The sequence below is a fragment of the Antechinus flavipes genome, chromosome 6 (assembly GCF_016432865.1).
Source record: "Antechinus flavipes isolate AdamAnt ecotype Samford, QLD, Australia chromosome 6, AdamAnt_v2, whole genome shotgun sequence".
Lineage (NCBI taxonomy): Eukaryota > Metazoa > Chordata > Mammalia > Dasyuromorphia > Dasyuridae > Antechinus > Antechinus flavipes.
Window position 1 is genome coordinate 132910273 of NC_067403.1, and position 25898 is coordinate 132936170.

General features: G+C 34.9%; 1 protein-coding gene across 2 annotated transcripts in view; it reads left to right on the plus strand.

Moving 5' to 3' along the window:
- ELOVL6 (ELOVL fatty acid elongase 6) overlaps positions 1 to 22427 on the plus strand; it is a 146307-nt gene extending 123880 nt beyond the window's left edge. For both annotated transcript variants that reach the window (XM_051965119.1, XM_051965120.1), the window contains 2 exons: positions 13349 to 13500; positions 20976 to 22427. In XM_051965119.1, the coding sequence (XP_051821079.1) occupies positions 13349 to 13500; positions 20976 to 21400 (577 nt within the window). In that variant the 3' untranslated portion in view covers positions 21401 to 22427. The remainder of the gene's footprint in view (positions 1 to 13348; positions 13501 to 20975) is intronic.
- Positions 22428 to 25898: the final 3471 nt, after the last annotated feature.

Sequence of the window (25898 nt, forward strand, 5' to 3'; positions counted from 1 at the left end):
ATTCTGAGTCTATTGGAATTGTCTTACATCACAGTATTGCTGAGAAGAGCTAAATCTATCATAGATGATCACATAATTTTGCTGTTATTGTATATAATATTCTCCTGGTTCTACTTACTTCACTCAGCATCAGTTCATGCAACTCTTTCCAGGCTTTTCTGAAATTCAATCTGCTTATTATTTCTTATAGAACAATAATATTCCATGACATTCATATACCATGACTTATTCAACCATTCTCCAGCTCTACATGTGTATCCTTTTCCTTCTTTTATGATCTCCTTAATTTCCCAATATTTTGGAGAATGTCTCTTTTTGAGTATAACTGTGTCTTCTTTACTGCTAGAGTAAGTCATCTTTCCTTTAGATCAGCCCTTGTTATTTTCATTCATTCATGATCAAACTTATTGGCAAACATACTGGAATGATTTGCTAGTTCCTTCTCTAAAGCTTCTGTATTTTACAGATAAGGAATTGAGATAAATAAATGGGGGATGAGTAATTTGTCCAGAATCACACAAGTTAGCAAGTTTTTGAGGCCAAATTTGAAGTCAGATCTTACCGATTCCAGGCTCAGTGCTCTATACCATGTAGCTACACACCTGGTTCAGCCATGGAAGAATACAAAATTCCTATCTTCCCACATAGTCTTGGAGCTGTACACAGAAGGGAGTTAAGCCTTCTGTTAATAGCAAGCAAATTAAAGGAACAAATGGGTACCTCAGAGCAATCCACTCTAGAAAACACTTTATTTGAACATCTGCTTTAAACAGATGTACTCTCCTTTATCAAGAAGATTAGTGGCTAATGAAAGTATCTCTGCATCCCTGTTGAATAATGTCTATGTCTGAATGTCTAAATAAATGTCTGCATGAATCATGTACATTCACCTGAAATGCCCTTGTCCCTGATCTCTGTCTATTTTACTTATTCTTCAAAACAATTCAAGGCCCACAGCCAAAACAAGGTCTTTTCTGACTGTACTAACTTCCAGTGATTTCCCTCTTAATGGCTGTAGCTCAGGATTTAGCACTTAAACATATCCTGCTTACTGTAATTCATTATTCTTTCATTTGTTAATCTTGCCTTTCAAACTCAGTTGTAAAAATTAATTCAGTCTTAAGACCATGCTCAGTCTTCTCTGAGTGTAGTACCTATTGTACGTTTTTGAAGTAATTTGACATCTCTCTGTGTTCTATCCCTAGACTGGGTTTCATTATTATCTATTCCCATCACACTCTTTAAAATATCATTGTTGAATAAATATCCTGTTTTGGAAGTATTTTAGACACCATCTAATCCAAGTCTCCCTCATTTTTACAAATTGGGAAACAGACCAGGGAAGAGAATCAATTTATTTATCCAAGATCAAATGGCTAGTAAACATCCAAGACAGAATGTAATCCCATGGTCTTTCTATTGTATCACATATCCTCTCATGAAAAGTTTCATTATTTTTCCTGTCACATAATAAATGGTAGAATTTAAAACCAAATATTTCTGGTTTCAAATCTCAGAACTACACTCTGTCATTCTTCTTATTGATTGAATATTCACTTGAAGACTCCAGTTTCTTAGAGGAACTCCTCACCTCAATTTTCTAAACCTAGTTTATGTTCATGTATATTTGTTTTAACAGTGGCATGCCAGTAAATGTTTAATAGCAGACTCTCCCAAAGAGATACCCTTTTAAGCTTAATCTGCTTTATTAACATTTTCTCCATCACTTTTTTTAAGTTTAGACAGTCAAAAAGAAGTCAGATACTGATTTATATTGCTTACTGATTTAAGTTATAAATATTCCCTTTAACAATCAGTTGTGAATTGGTTGCTGATTCTTATGTAGTCATAGTTTTAAATTTCATTAAAGCCCTTTGTTTTAACATTATAATAATTTTTGGATGTTCTCTCTGTTCCTAATCAAATCTTCAAATGATTTTTGACTTAAGACAACATGATAAAGAAAATATCTTGAGCAGAAAATTGTCAGAATCGTTGTGACCAGTCAGATCTAACAGAAAAATCCATCTGCATAGTTATTTGTTCTTTGTCCTTCGTTCTCAAGGAGGACCATGATGTTGGGGAGGTGATATCATGATATGCAAGTGAAATGGGTTTGAATAATATAAGGTTGTACAAATTTACCAGCTTCACTTTCTCCACCAGAGCCATCTGGATCCAGTGGCAAGAAATAGATCTGGATAACTGAAGGTAGCCTTGGATGCAGGGAGGAGACCTTGTCCTTTTTAAACTAAGCTCAGTTCTTTTCCTATCTACATAGGAGCTCATCAGCAGAAACCCAGAAGTGAATCAAATACTTTATATTCTTGGATTTGACCAAAAGTTCAGATAGGCATTATTCTCAAAATTATTTGGTTACATATGTATAGATATAAAGTATATTCTTCTACAACTTAAACCAATCAGATTCATTCTCTGACTTAAAATAACCTTCTTTCCTTTTTTTAAGCACAGCAAAATGGAAAAAAGTATTTTTGGATGTTTATCACATCTATCTTGCTTTCAGCATATGAGACATAGCCTCTGGCCTAATTTGAAAACTCATTAAATAGTTTATTATTGTTGTTCAGTCGTTTCTGGGGTTTTCTTGGCAAAATACTTAAGTAGTTTGCCATTTTCTTCTCCAGCTTGTTTTACAAATAAGGAAAATGAGGCAAACAGAGCTAAGGAAGAGTTACACAACTGGTGTCTGAGGCCAGATTTGAAGATGCATCTTCCTGATTCCAAGCCCAATGCACCATTTACTAGCTGCTCTGTATCAGATTGCTAATCTGACCTATTCAGTTTAATCATAGAATTTGAGCATTGGAAGAAACCTCAACTACTATTTAGTCCGTCCAATCCATAGCTGATATACTCAACTAGTCATCCTTTGTCAGCTTAAGCCAGAGAATACAATTGTTTTCTGAAAACTACAGCCTGAAGACCTCTAAGGAGGGAAAGCCTACCACCTCTCTAGCCAACCTTTTCCATTTGGGAGTAGTTCTAATTATTAAGACTTTTTTTCAACATCAAGCCTAAATTTGTATCTTTGCAATATCCAACCATTGCTCGCTATTCTGCCATGTGGGACTATATAAATCAAGTCTGGTCCCTACTCCATAGCCCTTCAAATATTTAAAGACCCATCATTTTCTCCATGTTAAACATACTCAGTTCTGTTACCCAGTCCTCATAAGTGGCTCAAAGCTCTTCACCATCCTCTTCACTCTCTACTGCATACTTTCTAGTTTAGCAACAATCTTCTTTTAAACTGTTATCTCAGAATTGAACACAGTATTGCAATTGAGGTCTGATAAGGGTTTATCACTTTCTTATTCCTGGAAGCCATGTGCATTTAAAATGAGTCCAAGATGTCACTGACTTCTTGGTCTACCATATTACATTGCTGAGTTTATCCAAGACCATTAAACTCCTAAAAAAAAATTTTCACACAAAATAATGCTTCCCCCATCTTATATTTGTGAAGTTGATTTAATGCTATTACATAGGGTAAAAATTAGCACTGCTTAGTATAAAATACATTTTAAGAGTGAGGAAAAGGCCATTAAAAATAACTGACACAAACTGGGTGGGAGTGGGTGGAAGTCCACAGGAAAAAAGAAGGTTCAAAGGGCATCACAGACAAGTAAGGGACTTTTGGAACAGAATTGTTCTGATTTGAGTTGTTGGATTTTGTTGTTGTTTTTCATCAGCTAGTTTGTATGCTATGTGCCAGGCAACTAGGTAGCACAATGGATAGAACACTGACCCTAAAGTCAGGAGGATCTGAGTTCAGATGTGAACTCAGACACTTTGTGTGACCCTGAGAAGTCACTTAATCCTATGTGCTTCAATTTCTTCATCTGTAAAATGAGAAGGAAATGGCAAGTCATTCCAAGAAAACCCCAAAATGGGGGTCATGCAAAGTCAGGTACAACTGAATATAATAATGTGCCAGGTACAGCTTTCCCTATCTCATCTTTTTCTGTTCTTTATCATTTGTAAAGTTAGAATAATAAAATTAAAAACTAAAACAAATTATGATAACATCAGCATGGTGAGGAAAACTGCATGATGTAGTAAACAGAAAACTGGATTGAAATTATAAAAGATACCTGATTCTGTTGTGAACTGCCTACTTAATACCTTGGATAAGTGATGGTATGTGGTATTATTGCTATTATTGGGCTAAAAGGTGTGCATGGTTTTATGACTCTTGGGTTATAGACATGCATTCCTTTCTAGAATGGTAGCACCAGTTCACAGCTCTAACCATATTGCATTATTGTATCCATCCTCCTATGTTCCCTCTAACAACTTTCATTTTTATCATCTTTGTGGTTCTCATAGATGTGAAGGGAAAACAGAGTTGTGTTATATGTAATTAATGATTAAAATCATTTTTATGTGGTTGTCTGTAGCCATTTTTTTTTTTAAGAACTGTCTTCCTCATCTTATGACTATTTATCTTTAGGGGAATAATTCTTGTTCTTATATATTTGAATCAGTTCCGTGTGTGTGTGTGTGTGTGTAAAATCAGAACTTTATCAGACAAACCTACTACAAAAATAATTTCCTCAAATGATAGTTTTCCTTCTAATTTTAGCCACATTGATTTTATTTGGGCCAAAAGTGATTCAAATTTACACATTCAAAATTATTAGTTCCTCTATCTTTTGTTTGAACAAGAACTCTTCCCCCATCCCATTATTGTAAAAGATACCTCCTTCCTATTCTTTTAATTTGTTTAAATTTTAATATTTTAAATCTAGATTATGTATTAATATGGAGATTTGATATAGGATTTGAAATATTAACTTAAACCTAATTTCTGCTCACCTGTTTTGCAATTTTTCCAATAATTTTTGTTGAATATCAATCAAGTTCTTACCCTTCTGGTTATCTAAATATTATTATATGCATTTACTTCTGATTCTTATGTTCCTAATCTCTCCTAATAATAAACTATTGTTTTTCAACCAGTACCATACCAGTTTATTTTCACTAAATTACTTTCCAAATCTTTCTGTCTTTGGAACTTCCCTATTACTCTAATGGTACCACCCAAATCATTCACTACCCAGCTGTCATCCTCAACTTCTCACTGTTCCTTATATCTAGTACTTTGCCAGTTTCTTCTCAACATCATCCCAAGAAAATAACTGAAAGATCAGAACACCAATTCCAAGAATTCAACAATGTTGAATACTGTATATTGCACATATTGAGGGAATGGAATGTCCAGTATAGCTGGAAGGTTTTATATTATTTCACTATGCATTCTAACAGATACCATTGAAAAAGCTCTGAGTTTGGAGTCAGCTAACTTCGGGTCAAATCTAGGTTTTTTCATTTAATAGCTTAACCCCTCTGAGCCTCCTTTCCTCTTCTATTTAAATAAAGGGAGTTGAAGTAGGTGGCCTCTAACCTCCCTTCCAGTGAGTTTATGATTAATCCTAAATTCTTTTTTTATTCATTTATTACATCTTTAAAAAAAAAAAAAACTAAAGATTCAAGGCTCTTATCTCTGGGGAAAAAAATGACAAAAAAAGAAAAGCATGGAAACAACAGAAGATGGTGCAAAGAGATCTGTTTTTGGAGCTAGAAGATCTGAGTTCAAACTCTTCTTCTTTGATGATTTTGACTAAGTCTTTTAACCCTCCTGGGCTTCTGTTTCCTCAGTTATAAAATGAGGGAGAGCAATGAACTAGGTCTAGTCCCTTCTATCTCCTATGATTCTTCTCAAAGAGAAGATGTACAAACAATTTTAATAAATTTCCTAAGGAAATTTTTTTATGAAGAATATGTTACATAATCAGAAATTGTTAGCAGATTAAATCATGTACCTATTAACAGTCAGTTAATCCTTAAAAACACTTCCTACCTCCAGCATTTACTAGCTTTGTGTCTGAGCAAAAATCAATCACTTCAGCCTCAATTTACCCATCTGAAAGATGGGAAGAATATTTATCTGCACCTCAAAGCTTTTGGGAAGAAGATGCTTTGCAAGTTTTAAAGAAAGATGGGGAAATTGTTGTGGTTGCAAACAAACTATTTTTCATTACTATTCCTGCAAGCAATTTAAAAAGTGTCAATTCTGTTTATCCTTCATGGTAAAGTGACCATCTCTAGGGAAATGCAACTTGAGGAAAGTCACAATCAATCAGCAAGCATTTATTAGATACCTATGAATTAACACTGTTTTAGACAACCAGGATTCAAATCTTTGCCCTTGAGGAGCTTATGTTCTTAAAAAACAAAAACAAACAAACAACAACAAAAAAAAAACATTACCTTGGATATGTTTTAATGCCATTTAAAAACAAATTCATTGTAACTATCACCTAATAAAACAAAACAAAACAAAACCCTGGTGAAAGTGTTCCAATGGACACAGTGCTGAACATGGAGTCAAGACCCAACTTTGAATTTTATATCAAGCAATTTACTGTGTGACCCTGAGTAAGATATTTGACTTTTTTTCTTCCTTCATAGCCACATCAATAAAAGGGGAATTAGAGTAGCATCTATCTAGCAGAGTTAATATGGAGAACAAATGCTATATGAATGGTAACTACATTGTGGCAACAATGCTTTAAGTGATTTTTTTAAAAACTATGTTATGAGACCAATTTAAAAAATAAGACAGAAGATGATTCTGTGGTTTGAGGGTAGTAAGGAATTTGAGCAGATCTCTGATCCTGGAGATCTAGAAGCCTGGGATCTAGCCAATTCTTAATTATTTCCTGAGAATTCAGTTAGAATCATTTCATGATACTAACTCACTAGAATTTTCTCATAGAAAACACCCAGGCTGAGTGCCTCATTTTCCATTGAAAGTCAGGACTGGACCTCTAAGACTGAACCAGACCCAGTAAAGTGGAGTGATTTGTTTTAGATGGCCCTTCCTTCAAGGAGTTTTAATTGTCAGCAAGCTGTTGTTGGTGCAGTTTGTGAAGACACTTCCTTGTGTCTGTTATCACCAGCCCAACAAGTTCCTTCTGTCTTTCCAGCCCTGAAAATCTTGCTAATTTCTGGAGTGTTCCCTTGCCCTCCTTACTTCTTATTGGGCATTCCCTGGCCTTTGTCACCCATTGGTCTGATTGGGATCCCCCCTGTATAACCCACAGCTCTATTAGCTAGCCAAGTGAGTCCAACCCAAGTGGTAATATGGAACAGGGCAAGGACTATGTTTATTAATTGGGTTTTGTAGGATAGAATAATCTTTATTTTTTTTTCCTGTTGTAGCTTAGAGATTTTTTTTTATTTTTTAATAACTTTTTATTGACAGAACCCATGCCTGGGTAATTTTTTACAACATTATCCCTTGCACTAACTTCTGTTCCGATTTTTCCCCTCCTTTCCTCCACCTCCTCCCCCAGATGGCAAACAGTCCTTTACATGTTAAATATGTCACAGTACATCCTAGATACAATATATGTGTGCAGAACCGAACAGTTCTCTTGTTGCACAGGGAAAATTGGAAAGAATCTTTATATTAAAAGGAACCTCAGAGATATGTTGCCTCAGCAATAAAATAAAATTAACCATGAACTTTTTTGACAATATTTTTGGTTATCTTGAAAACAGCTTAATAAGAACAAAAAGATACATGTGTATTTGTGTGTGTGTACATAAGTATATATGTATATATATAATATATAATCTGTGTGTAAGGGTTATGTATAAGTAATTATAAACATAATTTATTGCATATATTTGTCCATTTGAGCATCATAACAATCCTGTGAGGTAGTTGCTATTTAGTAGCACCCTTTTTATAGTTTTGAGTCTTTGTAACCTGGGACAGATTAAGTTGGTTATTCTAACACATTGCTAATTAACTGTCCAAAAAAAAAAAAAAAAAGGATTTGAACTTAGAACTTTATCACTCTAAGTTTAATACTCTACCCTCTATTGTAAATCATACCACTAGTGTAGAGTTTTTTCTTAACTTCCCAGAATTTAATCTGTATAATTGTGGCAGAGGGATTGGCATTTTGCCCTTCTGTTTCTAAAAATCTGTCACCCCAGGATTCGTTTGTGTGTATCACAAACAGACCCTGTTTGTGATACAGACCCTTATATTGTGGTATATGCAAATGTGATGACTGCCTTATTGAGCAGTTCATCCACCTGGACAGTTAGCCCAGTGTGCTTTCATACCCCCAGAGGGATTTTTAGCCACAGAATGTTGAGTGGTGTTCAGCAGCCTCCCGACAATCTGAGCTCTGTCTGCTCAGTGGGCTGGGCCAGTGACTATGCCAACATACTTCCTGCAACAGTAGAGGCTGTAAAGGCTGCTTCTTTTGAGTGTGAGACAGATTTTCTCATAGTAAGGCAATTCATCTGTAAGTGGGAAAGCAAAAGTTAAAGTGGTTTTGTGAATTTAACACTGACAGAATATTACTATCTGACTCTACTCTTAAAGTTCTGCCTTCCCTGGGGTCAGAGAAGGATATAATTGTCTGGTTAAAAGAAGCTCCTGGAACTATGCCCAAAAGGCTATCAATGTGCATATCCTTTGATCCCGCAGTGTTTCTACTGGGCTTGCATCCCAAAGAGATCTTAAAGGAGGAAAGAGACTCACTTGAACAAAAGTGTTTGTGGCAGCCCCTTTTGTGGTAGCAAAGAACTGGAAACTGAGTGGATGTCCATCATTTGGAGAATGGCTGAATAAATTATGGTATATGGATGCTATAGAATATTATTGTTCTATAAGAAACAATCAGCAGGATGATTTCAGAGAGGCCTGGAGAGACTTACATGAACTGATGCTAAGTGAAGTGAGTAGAAGCAGGAGAATATTGTACATGGCACCAGCAAGATTATACAATGATCAATTCTGATGGATATGACTCTTTTCAACAATGAGATGATCTGGGCCAGTTCCAATAATCTTGTGATGAAGAGAGCCATCTGCACCTAGAGGGAGAACTGTGGGGACTAAGTATGGACCACAACATAGTATTTTCACTTTTTTTGTTGTTGTTTGCTTGCATTTTGTTTTCTTTCTCCTTTTTTATCTTTTTGATCCAATTTTCTTTGTATAGCATGATAATCATGAAAATATGTGGGGAAGAATAGCACATATTTAACATATTAGATTACTTGCCAACTAAGGGAGGGAGTGAGGGGGCAGGGAGAAAATTTGGAACAAAGAATTTTGCAAGGGTGAATGTTGAAAATTATCTATGCATATGTTTTAAAAATAAAAAGTTTTAATAAAAATTTTTTTTAATAAAAAGGTAAAGGCTTAAATATAAACTCTACTAGGCAGGGTTTTTTGCCTTGGATTATCTAGGTTGGTTATTTTAGAAGTCCTATTTTTTTGGCTAAGAACTTTTTTTTAGAAAAAGGTTTTATTGATGGTTTTTGTTTTTCTCATAGCCATTTATCTGTAAATTCCCTTTAACAAAGAAAAACTTTTAAAATAAATTTTATTAACCCATATGTGGTAGTGAAGGTTCCTATTTAAGAATCTGGAATTGAATTAAATGATCACTGAGGTACCTTCTAATTCTCAAATGCTGTGATTCTGTGATTTTGAAAAAATTTGATGATATATGTGTTACTCCACATTCAAGGTCCCTTACTTTTGCAAGAAGTGTCAAAGAAAGTGTCTTCTTATCTCTTCTTAGGTGCCATGCTTAGTTCTTTCAATTGCCTGGAATTCAATTTCACTTGTTTTGTTGTTGCTCTTTCCGGTTACATTGTACATGTTATTTTCCTGGTTCCACTTAATTCACTTGGCATGCTTCTCTGCATTTTCTGTATTTATCATTTTTTAAAAACAATTTAGCCATTCTCTAAATCAATAGGTATCTATTTTGAAAATCTCTTTAAATTTTGTTTTTTATATCTGCTCACTCTCTCTTTGTCTCTCTGTCTTTTCTTTTTTTCTCTCTCTCTCCTCCTTTCCCTCTATTTTCTTGAGACTCTTATCTCCTTATCTCTCTTCAGAGTCACCTGTGAGTCAGATCCTCAACATGAAATCATTCATTATTGTCTCTGACCTGGGCTGGTTCACCCTCCTTGCGCAGCCTGGTTGCCAAAAACTCAACAAATTATACTAGACTATGGAAGCTCAGAAATCTTAACTTCAAGTGATCCACCAACCTCAGCCTCTCCAGTAACAGAGACTACTGTACTTCTCTCTCCCATCTTTATAATTTGTTATATGTACACAAAAAGAACAAGGGAAAGAAAAAAGTTCGGCAAAACCAACTAGCATATCAATTAAGTATGACAGTAGATACGATAAAAATTTCTTATAACAATAACAAAGAAAAAAGATTAAGCAGGTATCAAAATCTATTACTATAATGTACTATCTCTCCATTCTGTAGTAGGAAGTATCTTTTCACAAAGATACAGTGTATATATAACACTATATAATTGAATTGATTGAATATTTTTATAATATAATACAACACAATATAATTGAGTTGTCTGAATCCAAGATTAGATATATCCTGAGTTTTGACATCTTTTAGTGGTGTTTTTTATTTAAACCATTAGGGTATCATGCTTATTGTGCTCCTATTTTTTATCCTATATCAACTCATTTTAGCCTTTCTAATTTTCCATTCTTCTTAATAAGTTTTCTTGATAATTTATTTTTTTTGCAACAATCATTTCTGAAGAAGATATTCCTCAAAAAAAAAAAAAAAGTCCTTCCTGCATTTAATGGGACTCTTTGTGACAGTGAAAAGCAAGAACATCCAAGAGAGTGATCACATCTGACCATGTATTGTTCATCTTGGTGGGATCTCTGTTCCATTATATGGAAAGAGAAAGGTTTCTTTCTTTCCTCTGAATCTTTCATTGTTTTTTTTTTTTTTCAATTTCTCCATAATTCAGTTGCCATTAAGTGATCTTTTCATTTATATTTCATTATAGTCATTGTATCTTTGTCATCACTTAGGCTATAACAATATCCTATCACATTCATATACCACAATTGAATCAACCAGTCCCCAATCAATGGATATGCATTTTCTTATAGTTACAGTTTAATAGTTAATGATTACTTCTCTGCTCTGGTGCCAGATGAAAAATTGCATAGTGTAATAGATGGAGAACTAACTTCAAGCCAGGAACATCTGGAAAAACTACCGCTGACACATATTGACTCTGTGACTTTGGACAAGTCATTTAATGTTCAGTGCTCTTGGCAAACTGCTAAGACTCTTAATTACAGAAAAGGTACCACCCTATGTTGTAGGATTTTCTTCATCTAGTGCAGGGATCCTCAAACTATGGCTGTGAGCCAGATGTGGCAGCTGAGGACGATTATCACCCTCATCCAGGGCTATGAAGTTTCTTTATTTAAAGGCCCACAAAACAAAGTTTTTGTTTTTACTATAGTCTGGCACTCCAACAGTCTGAGGGACAGTGAACTGGCCCCCTATTTTAAAAGTTTGAGGACCCCTGAAGTGGTTCTCTATATCAATTATTTAGTATAGTCCCTATCTTTAAGTTGACAAGGTATTTTGAAATGATTAGAGTCCTATTTTATTAAGAAGTTATAATGGTTTAGGAGGGTCCTGTAGAATGGGATTGTTCATAACTATATGCTGATCATATTCTCCAACAAACATGACATGAGATATTATAAGACACTGAAGCAAAAGATGTTATGCCATGGAGTTCCCATTTTAATTGTATTCCAATAATTAACACATTCATAACCCATCATTTATTGTGCTGAGAAGCAGCTAGGTGACTCAGTGGATAGAGCACTGAATCTGGAGTCAGGAAGCCCTAAATTCAAATTCAGCTTCAGTCATTTAACTAGTTGTTTGACTCTGGGTGGGTTATGTAACCTTCATCTGTAAATGGAGGATAATAGTAGCACCTACCTCCCAGATTGTTGAAGTGAGATAATATTTGTAAAGCTCTTAGTACAGTACCTGGCACATGTTTAATAAATGCTTATTTTCTCCCTTTGTGGTTACAGAAAGTTGAGCGTGTATTGGGTAGAACTGAAATTGGAAAAACAAACAAACAAACAAAACCAAGCTCCATTACCCATATGGGGATCCATCTGGCTGTGCAGTTCAGCATTTGTTCCCTGGGGTTTTTAATGTTCCAAAATCCCAACTTATGTTGCTCCCTGAATAGATTGCTATGGTCAGCGGTAGCAGTGGTCACTTGAACATCTTAAAATGAAGAAGAGGAAACAGTACTCATTAGCCAGGCAAGGTCTGGCATCTCCTTTTGGCAAATAGGTTCTCAGTTGGATGAAAAGCTGGTTCCCAATGATAGAACATGACCCAAAAGCAGGCATAACTTCAAGTATTGAGAAGACTTCTCCAACCATTTATGAGGCAGTAGTTCTTTATCCAGATCAGTTTCTCTTGCTAATTGTTTGTTTGAATATACAGTCGTGTGTGTGTGTGTGTGTGTGTGTCTGTCTGTCTGTCTGTCTAGATGTTATGCACCTTTGTGTAAGTCTTGGAATTAAGTATATTAAGTCCTGTAAGTTAACCTCAAGTTCTTTCCTGCTTCAAGATACACAAGTAGGACAACTAATGTTAATATAACATATTTTCTTTTTCCTCAGGCATTTAGCAAGCAGACTCTATGTTAGGCACAAAAAAAGACAAAAGTAAAACAGTCTCTACCTTCGAAGAGCTTACATTCTAGCCAGGAAAGACAAAATGTCCATATCTAGATATATACAAAAAAAGAGAGAAGGTAATTTTTCTAGGGTGAGGGAGTAATACTAAAACTGAGCAAAATCAAAAGTCCTCACATAAGAGATGATGCTTAAAGGAAATTAGGGGTTCTAAAAGACAGAGGTGAGGAGAGAGATTATTTCAGGTATGAGAATAATTCCATGCCAATACAAAGACACAGAAAGAAATGGAGGCCAGGGATGAGAATCAAATTATCAAATGTGATCATTTATGTAAAGTGCTTGGCATATCTAAAAGCACAATTAACATTGCAGGCTATTGATATTAGCAGTTATTCAATTACAGGATAAAAGGCAACCTCTGACAGCTTCCAATCACAAGTACTGAGTAACTAGTTAATAAGTGAGTTGAAGGTTCTTTTGAATTTAGATCTAGTCTTAATTATTACTTCTTGAGAAACCAAAATTTCAGTACATGACTCCCCAAAGGTATACAGAAGGCTATATTCTTCCAAAATGAATGGCATTGGGAACTCATTTGTGAAACACTTCGAAATCTTCCTCCAAGGTCTTCAGGCATGTCATATACTATGGTCCCACTACTGTTGGCTGGTTTTTCAATAACGTGCTTTGGAATAAATGATTGTTGCAAGAAAGAAATCATAATTCTAGAACTGTTTCTTTTCTCTTTTTATTATGAAGTATATTCGGTGCTCTTCGAACTGGTGCTTATATGGTGTACATTTTGATGACCAAAGGCCTGAAGCAATCAGTTTGTGATCAGAGTTTTTACAATGGACCTGTCAGCAAATTTTGGGCTTATGCATTTGTATTAAGCAAAGCACCTGAACTTGGTAAGTACTTCACTTTCTCTGTCTCTCTGTGCTTTTGTCTGCCTATCGTACTCTTTTTTCAGACAATTGCATATCATGCCTTTAAAGCAAAAGTCTTTACACAGAACATATACAGAATTCACACATATATGTATATGGAGAGTTCAGAGACAGTGTTATGTAGTAAATGTATCAGTAGCCTCCAAATTAAGAAGAATTGGGCTCAAGTCTTACCTCTGAGGCATACTAGATGTATAACCCTAGAGAAATAACTAGTGTTCTCTCTCTAAGACAATATATTTCAGGTACTGATCCATATTAGTAAGATGAGTTTCCCTAATGGAAATACTGTATACTATTGGTGTCAAACTCAGATAGAACCAGAGGCTCCTAAACAGTACATAAGAATCTCTGCAGATCTCATTTTGGCTTAGAAAACTATGTTTATTTATTTATTTATTTTTAGTTTCCAAACCTACACATTAAAATCAGATAGGAACTACATTTTCATCTAATTTGGGCTTTTGCGAGTATTGTGGGTCACAGACAAACTGCAAGCCATGGATTTGACAATGTCTGCCCCATACCAATGAAATATCCTAACTTAAGTCAAATAGAATTTTTAAAAATGTATGTTTTGAGGGACTTATAAAATAGGCCTCCACTCTCTACACTTCTTTAGCAGCTGTTCTAATATTAGAACAAGTTAAAAATTGAAAAACAAACCTGTTTCTAAGATCCACATCTAAACGTATTTTCGTTTCAGGAGTTTTGATTCAGATTAGAGGATTAAATTTTTCACTTGGATATTCCTGTGTGTTCATTAACAAATGCTAAAATTTGCTCTGTAATATTAAAAATCCAGGGCTTGAGTAAGAGGGAACAATTTATCTTTTATAAACTAATGGGAAATACTGAATGTTTTTGTCATCTCACCAGTTTTCTTTTTGACCATTTTAGTGGGTTGAAATGGATGTTTGGCATTTAAAACTAAGCAGAGAAAAATAAAATTAAGGTGATTGTGAAAGGTTATTTGACTGAGATCTTAAAGCAAAAGCATACTTAAATGAAAAGAATCTGGGGATTTTAGAAAACCACAAGCTCATTGTGATTCCACATGCTGACATAACAGCTTGCCTATAGTCATATGTATGTATTCCTTCCAATAAAAAACTAAAGCAGGTTCCATCCGCAAAAAAAATTCATCATCCAGAAAAAGTAACATGATAATCCCATTATACTTTTAGTGAAACTGTATATGGAATACTTAAGTTTCATTATTCAGTTTTTCAGTCATATCCAACTCTTTGTAATCCCATTTGAGATTTTCTTGGCAAAGATAACTACCATGGTTTGCCATTTCCTTTTCCAGCTCTTTTTACAGATGAAGAAACTGAGGCAAGCAGGGTTAAGTGACTTGCTCAGAGTCACACACCTAGTCTGAAGCCAGATTTCAACAGTTTTCTTGACTCTAGACCCAGCATTTCTTCCATTATGCCATCTAACTGATAAATTATTTAGTTTGGGAATCCATATTTTGGAAACAGTGATCAAATCTTTCAAAGGAAGACATTTAGAGTAGTAAGGAGATTTGAGATCATGTCAGACAAGAAGCCAGCTGAAAAACAAGCAATCATTGAGGTATATAATGGGAAGAATTCAACTTTCATCTCTGTTAGTTACTACCCATATCTTGGATACATAACTTGATTTTCTACTCCTACTTATTCCTCTAAGAAATGAGGAGATTTAAAGGCAGATGCAGTATATCCAAAAATGACTCTATGATGAAAAATCTAAAGCCAATAATAAAGCTACATATACACACAGAAGGGCTGCATTACATAAAACTTTTTACTTATATAAGATCTTTTATTAGAGTAACTAGGTAGCAATATGAATAACACTGGACCTGAAAGTAAGGAAGATTTAGATTTCTGAGTTCAAGACTGTTATCAGCTCTCTCACCCTGGGTAAGTCACTTAATTCTGATTGCCTCAGTTCCTCATATGTAACATGAGCTAGAGAATGAAGTGGCAAAGCATCCCAGTATCTTTTCTAAGAAAACCACAAATAGGTCATCACAACTGAAAAAAACTAAACAACAACACAATCAAATTAAAGTTTGGCAAAGGCATCCCTTTCCTTCCCCATTAGGCTCTTGTCCCCCTCCACTAGCTAGCTTCATATAGAATTGTCCTTCAAGGATTATTTGAGCAACATTATGAACTTGCGCAGACCTTGTAAAGAGGAGATTCCTTCAAAACTAGAAGCTGTAATTCACATGGAAGACTGATCATTAAAAGCCATATGTGGGTCCACATGTAATAAATATGCTGTGGGCATGACAAGTGATATCTGTATCAATAGATATCCTTCATAGATATGTCCCAGTCTTTAAAAACAAATATTTAGAGTGTCCCCAAAAAATCTCAGAGCCGTCTAACACCTTAAAACTTTGGAGTATACTCCATGTCTATAAGTATGTACATGTGTATTCAGTCATTTTAGTTGTGCCCAAATCTTATTGACTCCATTTGGGATTTTCTTAGCAAAGATCTTGGGGAACAGTGCTCTATGAATTTTTACAGAAAAAGTACCCAACCTCAATTGGCAGAAGGAGTTGCCTGCATAATGGAATCATGACTCCAGCTTTCAAGAGAAGTTTGAAACACACACACACACACACACACACACACACACACACACAGTGCTCTATACATAAATGCTTGGTTGGATTGATTATATACCTATAAATAAGAAAACGATTCAGCTCCCAATCTATGATGTGCCCATAGTGCTTTAAGGCCTACAAAGGGCTGTACATATATCATTTTATTTGATCCTTAAGACAGCCCGAGATAATTGTGATAGATATTATTATTATTCCTATTTTACAGGCAAAGAAGCCTAGTTGGAAAGGTTAACTGCCTTAACCATAAAACTATGGGCATAACATATCTTTGCATCAATGTGAATATAAATATCTATATACATACATATGTGTATGTATGTGGAGATAGATATAGATATAAGAAAGGAATCCCATTGATACTCTAGTCAGAGAAATCAAGTTCAAATGCTGCTTCTTGCCTATGTAACCTTGGGAAACTATTAAGCTTTTGTTACCCCGGTTTCTTCATTTGTTAAAAAGAAAAAGAAATAAGGGGGAAGGGACAGAATTTGGTTACATGTTTTCCAAAGTGCCAGCTCTAAATCTATGAATAAACATGTCTACTAAGATAACTATGGGGATATATCCCTAGTAGGAACATCAGCCAAATGATAAGATGCAAGTCAGTCTCAGTTCAGCATTTCTTTAGTCAGTTGATACAAAAATATACATTGGTCATCAGATTATTGTGATGTATTGTCACATTAGAAAAGAAAATAAGGTTCCAGAGAACATCTGGCCAAATTTGAAAATAGCTAATGGCACCAGTTTTATTTTTCCACGTGCAAGAAACTATTCACTTCAAAATGCTTTTTTTCTGCTTCCCACACAAACATACTTATCACCATGTGCACATAGTCACCATAGGCTTGCATCTCCATTTAAATCCAAGGTTCAGTCTTGCCTGTAGACTTTTGATTCCCTAACACAACACTTTATTCTGATTTACTTCTCAAGGGCAGAGCTGGTGACCAGCGGTCTTTGGTCACCAGGACCAAAGAGGTTTGTTCTAGTCTGTGGTTAGGTGACAGAAGCCAGTTAAATGACTGTTGAAATATGTTCAGTATACATTATCTGAACACAAAAAGGCTGAAGGAGTCCATATACTTCCTCTACAGTTAGTGATACTACTGAAAGTCACAAGTTGTCATTGACCACATGCAAGAATTTGTGGGGGCAGGGGTTAATTGTTCTGGGAGTTTATTAAGACAAGACCTCTTTACCTACATCTTTCCAGGTACTTAGAAGGATTAGTTAGTAGAGGAAAAAACTGTTAGATCTAGAGTCTGGGCCTTGTTTAAGACCCTGTCTTAGCTATTTACAGTCAGTAGTTCCTCTTAACAAATCATTTAATCTCTCTAGGTCTTCATTAAAAATGTAGAGAAATATATTAGATGTTTTCTAAGACCTCTTAGCTCTTAATATTATTATCCATACACAAAGATTTTGTTGGATATGTTATTAATGCAACAGTTTTCAAATTTTTTAGTCTTATGATCCCTGAGTCTCTTGAAAATTATTGAGAATCCCAATTTAAATCCAATCCAACCCCCAAGATCTTTGTGTTGATATGAGCTATCTCCATAAATATTTAATTTATTAAAGATTAAAGTAGATCATTTAAAAATATTCATTCATTTAAAAATAACAACAAAATATTAACATTTTAAAGAAAATTTTATTTTGCAAAACAAAAAATTTAGTGATAAAAGTAGCATGATTTTAGTTATTTTTAAACATCTTTTACTGTTATATGGCTTAATAGAAGACTACTGAATTCTCCTATTTGCTTCTACGTTCAATCTGTTAAAATACATTGTTTTAGTTTATGTCTATGAAGATAATCCAGCTTTTCAGAAATCTGTAGTTAGGAAAGGGAAGAGTATTTTTTTTTAATTTTTTAAAATAGCTTTTTATTTATAAGTTATATGCATGGGTAATATTACAGCATTGACAATTGCTAAACCTTTTGTCCCAATTTTTCCTCTTCCCCCACCCCCTCCCCTAGATGGCAGGATGACCAATACATGATAAATTAAAGTACAAATTAAATAATAAATAAGTACACATATCCTAACCGTACGTTGTACAATTAGCCTGTGAAGGAAATCAAAAAATGCAGGCAAACAAAAATAGAGGGATTGGGAATTCAATGTAATGATTCTTAGTCATCTCCCAGAGTTCTTTCGCTGCTGGTTCAGTTCATTACTGTTCCATTGGAACTGATTTGGTTCATCTCATTGCTGAGGATGGCCAGGTCCATCAGAATTGATCATCATATAGTATTGTTGTTGAAGTATATAATGATCTCTTGGTCCTGCTCATTTCACTTAGCATCAGTTCATGTAAGTCTCTCCAGGCCTTTCTGAAATCCTCCTGCTGGTCATTTCTTACTGAACAATAATATTCCATAATATTCATATACCACAATTTATTCAGCCATTCTCCAGTTGATGGGCATCTACTCAGTTAGGGAAGAGTATTTTAATAATTAATATTTTAATAGTAAATATTATTAATATTTTAATAGTATTTTCATGAAAAGGATTTTGATTTTCTAGACTCCTTGAAAGGATCTTGAGGACCTGCAGAGCACACTTGAAGATTACTGTTTTTGTGTATAAGTGTATAAGCACTCAGGATGGTGCCTGAGTACCTTCAGTTTTCAAATTCTGTAATTGCTTTTTTCCTTCCAGTTATAGAATGATGATTCAAAAATGGAGGAAGAAAGGGAATTGGTTGTGTTATAAAGAGTAAAGTATTATTCTTGGGATCACAGATTTTAAAGATACAAGGAACCTTTAGCGATAATTGTGTTCAGCCTCCTTGTTTTATAGAAAAGATAGGCCATAAATGGTAAGAGCTTGGTTTCCAAGGAATTCCAAGGAGTCCAAGGACCATCCAGGTCCTCTGATTCCAAATCCCTTTTGTATTGTATCATGCTGTTTTCAAGACCACAGGCCTATCTTCTGAGAGATAGAAACATTTCTTTCATGAGAGATATTTAAATTAATTTTTTGTGCTAACTTTTGTCAACTTTCAAACTCTCCTTTTTAACAAAGAATTTCTCAATTTGAATTTTTTGGGACATTTATTCTTTTTTAGATCTTCAAAGGTAGTCTTTTCCTTAATCCCAGTTTCTGTTCTTACTTTTTAAGCTTCCTTGTTTCTTTCATCAGAAAGAAGGTTATTTATTTAGAAGAGGAAAATGTTTTATTATATATAATATTATAAATATCTATACTATTCTATATTAATTTCTAGGACCACATTTCTTTCAGAATTCTATGATCCTGCAGTTTTTATTAAATATTCTTCCTATCAAGAAGGGTTTTCTCTTTTAGCCATAAAACAATGAGCTCATTTCAATGAATTGTAGGGTTATAGTTTATCAGAACAAGTGAGAGGAAGAGAGCTATTGTCTTTGTTTTGTGCATCCTAATTTATTGGTTGCCTGCTATTTGAATGCTACAAACATGCTGAGACTAAGTTTTGTGAAAACTTGGAAATATCTATTGTGAGTGAGGCTGTTGCTCAAAGTTGAGTTTACCATTGTTTTTTAAAAACTCTTGACTCAGCTTTGTTCTAGCCAATTTTGCCTATAGAACCTTGATGGTCCATAAACACAGAAAATAAGGACCAATATGTTCCCCTTTGTAAAAGCAAACAAAGTTTGCACCACAGAAGCTGCAGAATGTGTCTAAGTTTCTCAGACACAATGATGGCAAAAATTTCAGTATTATAGAAATAATAGCAACAATAACAACAACAATAATAATAAAGCATCTGAGCAAAGGGGTCAAACTTAAATTGAATTTCCTCTTGCAATCCAACCAGAATTCACGTAGAACTTTCTGATTCTAGTGATACTACATTTTGATTCTACCATTCTTATTACTACTCAAAGTATAGCTATACTCCTAAATACTTTTAAAGTCAAATTCTTATAGGGTCTTCTTCAAAGAGACTTTCTTGATCTGATGTGATCTATATATGCTTTTTAATTTTTGATGTTCCTTTTGATAGAGATGAATACTCCCTAGAATGAAAAATTATATATATAATCATGGAATTTTATCTATTTTTTTCCATAAATACACCATGGTGCTAAAATCTCCCATCAAGTTTCCAGAAAATTAAATCCAGAAATTAAAAGGAACATAAAATATAGTTTAATTCAACATCTGCCTTCTCTAAAGAAGAATATTTGAGTTCCAGAGAAAGAAAGTCAATGGCAGAACAAGAACTCAAATCCAGAACTTCTGACTTCAAGCATAATTCTCATTTTACCATGACATAAAGTTTTCAGAGATTCACTTCAGATCAAGTCCCTTCACTTTTCAGCATAGATTCTTCTATGTTTGGCAACCTCTTGGCAAACATCAGCTATATTCCTAACAGAAAGTCAGTGTTGGAGTGTAGAAACTGGCAGGGAAAAAAGGAAAAAGGAAGGAAAGAAGGAAGGAAGGGAAGAAGAAAGGAAACAAAAGATTCATTAAGCATTAATAAATCTAGCTTAATCTAATATTTATGTGTTGCTTTTGAGTTTTATAAAAAATTTTTACATGTATTATGTCATTGTCTAACTGAGAGGTTGTGATGGTCCAAGATCACAGAGCTTAGTGTCTGAGAGTATCTGAACTCTGGTCTTCCTCACTCTTAAGTCCAGTATAGAATATCCATCTTGGACTGGATGACTTCTAGGATCTTCTCTAGGTTCAAAATAAATAAGGTTTTCATGTGCTCAAAGGAACCTTCAGTTAAAACATAAAAGTTTTTCTCATGCCAATGTACTCATGTGTCCTTTTCTTTTTTCTTCCAGGAGATACAATATTCATTATTCTTAGAAAACAGAAACTCATCTTCCTGCATTGGTATCACCATATCACTGTGCTGCTGTATTCTTGGTACTCTTATAAGGACATGGTTGCTGGAGGTGGTTGGTTTATGACCATGAACTACGGAGTACATGCAGTGATGTACTCTTACTATGCCTTGCGGGCGGCAGGTTTTCGGGTCTCACGGAAGTTTGCCATGTTCATCACCTTGTCTCAGATCACACAGATGCTGATGGGTTGTGTAGTTAACTATTTGGTCTTCTCCTGGATGCAGCAAGATCAGTGCCACTCCCATGTTCAGAACATCATCTGGTCCTCACTTATGTACCTCAGCTACTTTGTGCTCTTCTGCCATTTTTTCTTTGAGGCCTACATCGGCAAAATGAGGAAAACAAGGAAGGCTGAATAGTGTTGGAACTGAGAAGGAAGCTATAGCTCAGGGTCATCAAGAAAAAAAAAAAAGACAAAAGAAAATGGCACAAGGAATCATATATATGGTGCAGCTAAAAATAATAATAATAATAATAATTAAAAACAAAACTTGGCAGCTTAGGGGTAACTAGGTTGATCTAACCCAGTAAGTTTATGATCCTTTTATGGTGAGGACTCACTGAGTTCAACTCCATCTCAAAGGACTGCTGCTGAGAGACACCATCCCTCTCATACTTATCAACTCTAGGGGAAAAAAATATGAAAGAAAGAAAAGGCAGATGAAGGTTATTAACAAATTTTATGAAAAAATATTTAATAAGTGTTATATTTCCCTAAGGACAGAAGACTTTTACTAAAAAAAAAAAAAAAAAAAAAAAAAAAAAAAAAAATTCTATATCCTTTCTAATCTTTTTCCGCACTAAACTTGAGCCAACAAGAAAAAAGACAAAAATGGTAGAGGGCTGCGGGAGGGGAAGTGTGGGGGGTGTTGTGCCTATAGAACCAGTACTTTGGCAGAAATTAAAACCTTCCTTGGGAAAGACTGGCAGTTTTAGTCTAAATGGAAAAGGTATCTAGAAGGTTTCTTTTAAGTACCCATGAGTCACAACGTGATGAGTAAGGGAAAAAAACTTAATGTTTCCCATTGCAGTTAGAACTTGTGAGCAGCCCTTTAGCTAGTGAGTATGCAAAAACCAGCTGGGGTATGATCCTTTAAGCAGGTTTTTGAAAAGAGGAACAAAACATGATTTCCTAGTTCCAAATATGAGAGAATTTGTCCAAGTGTGTTTCCAGTGGAAGTCCAGTGATTTCCATTATTGCATCGGATAAAGGATGTTCATCTTTGTCTCTCATCTGAAGCTTTTAAAAAAGAAGCTTGGGAGGGGAACAAAAAAGGGACTAAAAAAAAGAAGAAAGGAGGCAAAACCACAACCAAATAACATGAAAATTGATCCTACTAGCTAAAAAATATTCAGTTCCACTGAGGGAAGGACAAGAGAGAGGGATCCTGGGAAAGAGGAAGATAAAAGCTAAAATAAGATTCCATAAATATAGGCAATATGTATATTTCTTTCTGTTCACACACACACACACACACACAAATAAAATGTGTTCCGGATCAGATTTTTACATTGAAAGCTGAGTGTGTGTGTGTGTGTGTGTGTGTGTGTGTGTGTGTGTGTGTGTGTGTGACTTTGAAGAAAAATGAATAACTGCAGAGCTATATGCAGTATTGAGTTAACACTGGGTTTCTGCACCTTTCACATTTGCTTCTCCAGCAGTGTAGAGATGTTTAGTGCCCTCTTCTGGTCATGTGGAGCAAATACAAGAGAACAAACTTGACCGGGACATTTGAAAATCCAAGGCCCCTGAAGACTTAACTCTTCTCCTCGAGTTCTGAAATCCATTTTTTAAAAAATCTGCCCATTGATCCCATGCTTCAGAAGTCAAATAAAAAGTCATTTACTCTGGAACTCAGAGAATCAGTTCTTAAGAGCCATATTCTTTAAAGGCAAAGTAAGATTACATTCTCTGTAATATTTCAGTCCTTTACAAGCCAAATAAGTGTGTACAAGTTCTTAGTATTTTAAAGAAGTAATCATGTAAAGTCATTGTTTCATGTGATACTGTAATACTGATGTGATACTGTAGTACTCTAAATTGTATCAGTCAAGTAGCTAAAAAATTAGAAGAACTAGATAAACAGAGGCTTCTATTCTACATAGAGTATACACATCTGACCACACACATATATGTACACTGTGTGGTTATACAGAACTGAGCTACAAAACCCAACTGAGTAAACACACATTTTTCTGGCTATTTGAAAAGATTGTCATTTATCTTTTTTGATTTATTTGAGAGTGTACAGTACAAGGGATTTTTCAAATTATTTTTATATTATTTAGCTTTAATTGTGCTGTCATTCATGAAATGAAGCTGCTCTGGTTTTATCTCAAAAGATGACAAGGGCTTTTTGTATCTGTGTAATTTAAAAAAAAAAAAAAGAATAAAGTTACATTCCATTCAGCATGAATGGTTTTCACCAATTAAAAAAGTCCTTGTGAACAGAGGTATAAGAAATGGGCTAGGGAGTGTTCCTTTTGTGTAAAATTATTCTGAGTATGACATTTCAGCATTATTGGCACATGTGTTAAAAAAAAAAATGGTGTTTGTTTATAATGAATTTGCCATGAACTGAAATGATAGAATTGTAATAGGGGAAAAAAATAGATTTTTATAAATTTTTGTGTGAGCAGTGTTATCTTCAGCTTTGGAAGTTGTGCAATAAGCCTTCCATCACTGCCCCCAAAAAAGGCAACAATAAATTAGTGTGGGCAAGTTAATGAAAGGAGTATACAGGGGAAAGGGTGCAAAATGAAAGCCAAATTTGCTTTGATTGAAGCATTATGAGCAGCTTACCTTGCTGCCAAATGTGTTTAATTCCATATCTTTTGTCATGAATTATTTGATCCTAAGTCAAAAAATAGTGGGGGGGAGAGGAAGGTTTCCAGGTTGGCTTTTCCCAGTGCTTTTATTTTGAGATGTGGAATAGTATTCATTTGAAATTATTATGAATTTTTTTGTTTATCATTTCATGTCCAACAAACAATTTTTAAGTGGGCTACGTGACTTGAAGTAGATCACTGATGTTTTTATTTTTGCTCAAATTCCAGTACTGCAAGATCTGTCATTTCATATGGTAGTGCGGTATTTTCCAATGTTAACTGGATTTACACAATACATAAGAAAATCCCCAAAGTTTACTGCCATTTTAGTAATTCTATTCTCAGTTGACATTCCAGAAAGTCTTAGGCAGGCATATTTTTGTAGATGCCTCAATATGCTGCAATAGATTCTCTATTGAAGTTTTTCATTGCATACTAGTCTAATAAACTAGTATAAAGGAAGCATCCCCAGAGGAAAAGAGATAAGAGTACAATCCCAGGAAAGCCCAATGTTCAAATTGTTAACCATCATCATCTGAAGCCAACAAGGCCATGGAAAAAGTTTGCACTGAATGATTTATTCTCTAATACAGTAGAGAAAAATAGTACCTCCTACAGCTGTTTGCTTCCAATGTTATCTATATCAACAAAATTACACAGAATTCCATTATCCCAAACAATTTTTTTTTTTGCCTTATCTAGATATTTAGCAAGAGATGGGAAGGGGAAAGGAATGAAAGATAATAATTGTCTAGATATAGTAATTCTCCACTTAATTCGGTTAGGGTAAACTTTGACCAAGAGTAAGTTACTTAATTAGAGAAGATTCTCCTGGGATAGAATGTAAAAATGGCTTTTTCTAGGAGAGTAAACCAATAGTTTCATCAAGAAATTAGATGGGTCTTTGTGACAAGATAAAACCCTATTTATTACACAAAGGATGGTACTAAAAGAAAGGTACTAAAGGGAGTCATTCACGCTGTATAGTAGAAACAATCTCACAGTCTGATCCTTTGTCCCAGACTGATAAATTAACAAGATAAAATTAAATGGACAGAGAACTACTTATCTCCTCCTGGCCAGAGTCCAAAGATGTATCCTAAGTCAACCACACAGAATCAATGTAAGAACTTTTTTTTCCCATCCAGTCCACTTCCAGAGATTTGGTTGGCCCTCTTGAGAGGTGATCCTGATCAGTCTGACTGACTAATTCAGCAGACTGAAAAAAACAAATCATGCCAGAGCTATAGAGACATGATTCAGGTCAGCTTATGTCCCTTGAGAAATGGTGAGATACCATCTTACTGAAAAGATTTTGACCTTGATGAGAATTCTTACATCTGAATGTCTTGATAACAACTCATAACTTTTCAGTGAGTCAGGGGAGATAGGATTTCACAGCTTGGTTTCTGTTTGTGATGACAAATACCTGATGATCACTCTGGACCAAAAGGTACTACCTGCACTAATGTGTGAGCCAGTTACTAGCCGCAGCCTTAGCCTCGAGGCCAGTCCATTTGTTCTTTGGAATTTGTTACTGTTCAAAGCACTCTTGGGCTTCAGGCTGAAATAGCCATTTAATGTCAAGACCATTTAAGAATTGCTGGTTCTGAACTTCCCTGTGTATAGGAATCTAAGTTAAGAAAAGGGCTGAGAATGTGAATAAAATTCTATATACATGGCAGACAATCAGCACTGAGTGATAAAACATACAGGTGGCTGAGTCAGCAGTTTTTCTAAGCGGAGGCCAGGGACTGACAGCAGCACAAAGCAGAAAAGGCTTTTTTTCAATTCATTATTTGAGATACCACTTATAACAGACTCCAAATGATCAGTGCACTTGGGGCATAAGGTTCAACTTGTAGGTAGTATGATAAGATGATACACATCCATACAAAGGCTAGTAAGGGACCACAAATCTAGTGTGATTTCACCATGCTGCTTTCCTCTTATCCATATACCTTTTGATGGTCAAGGTTCATGAAAAAGAATTTTTTTTAAATCCAGGTTTCTTTTTTCTCTTTTCTC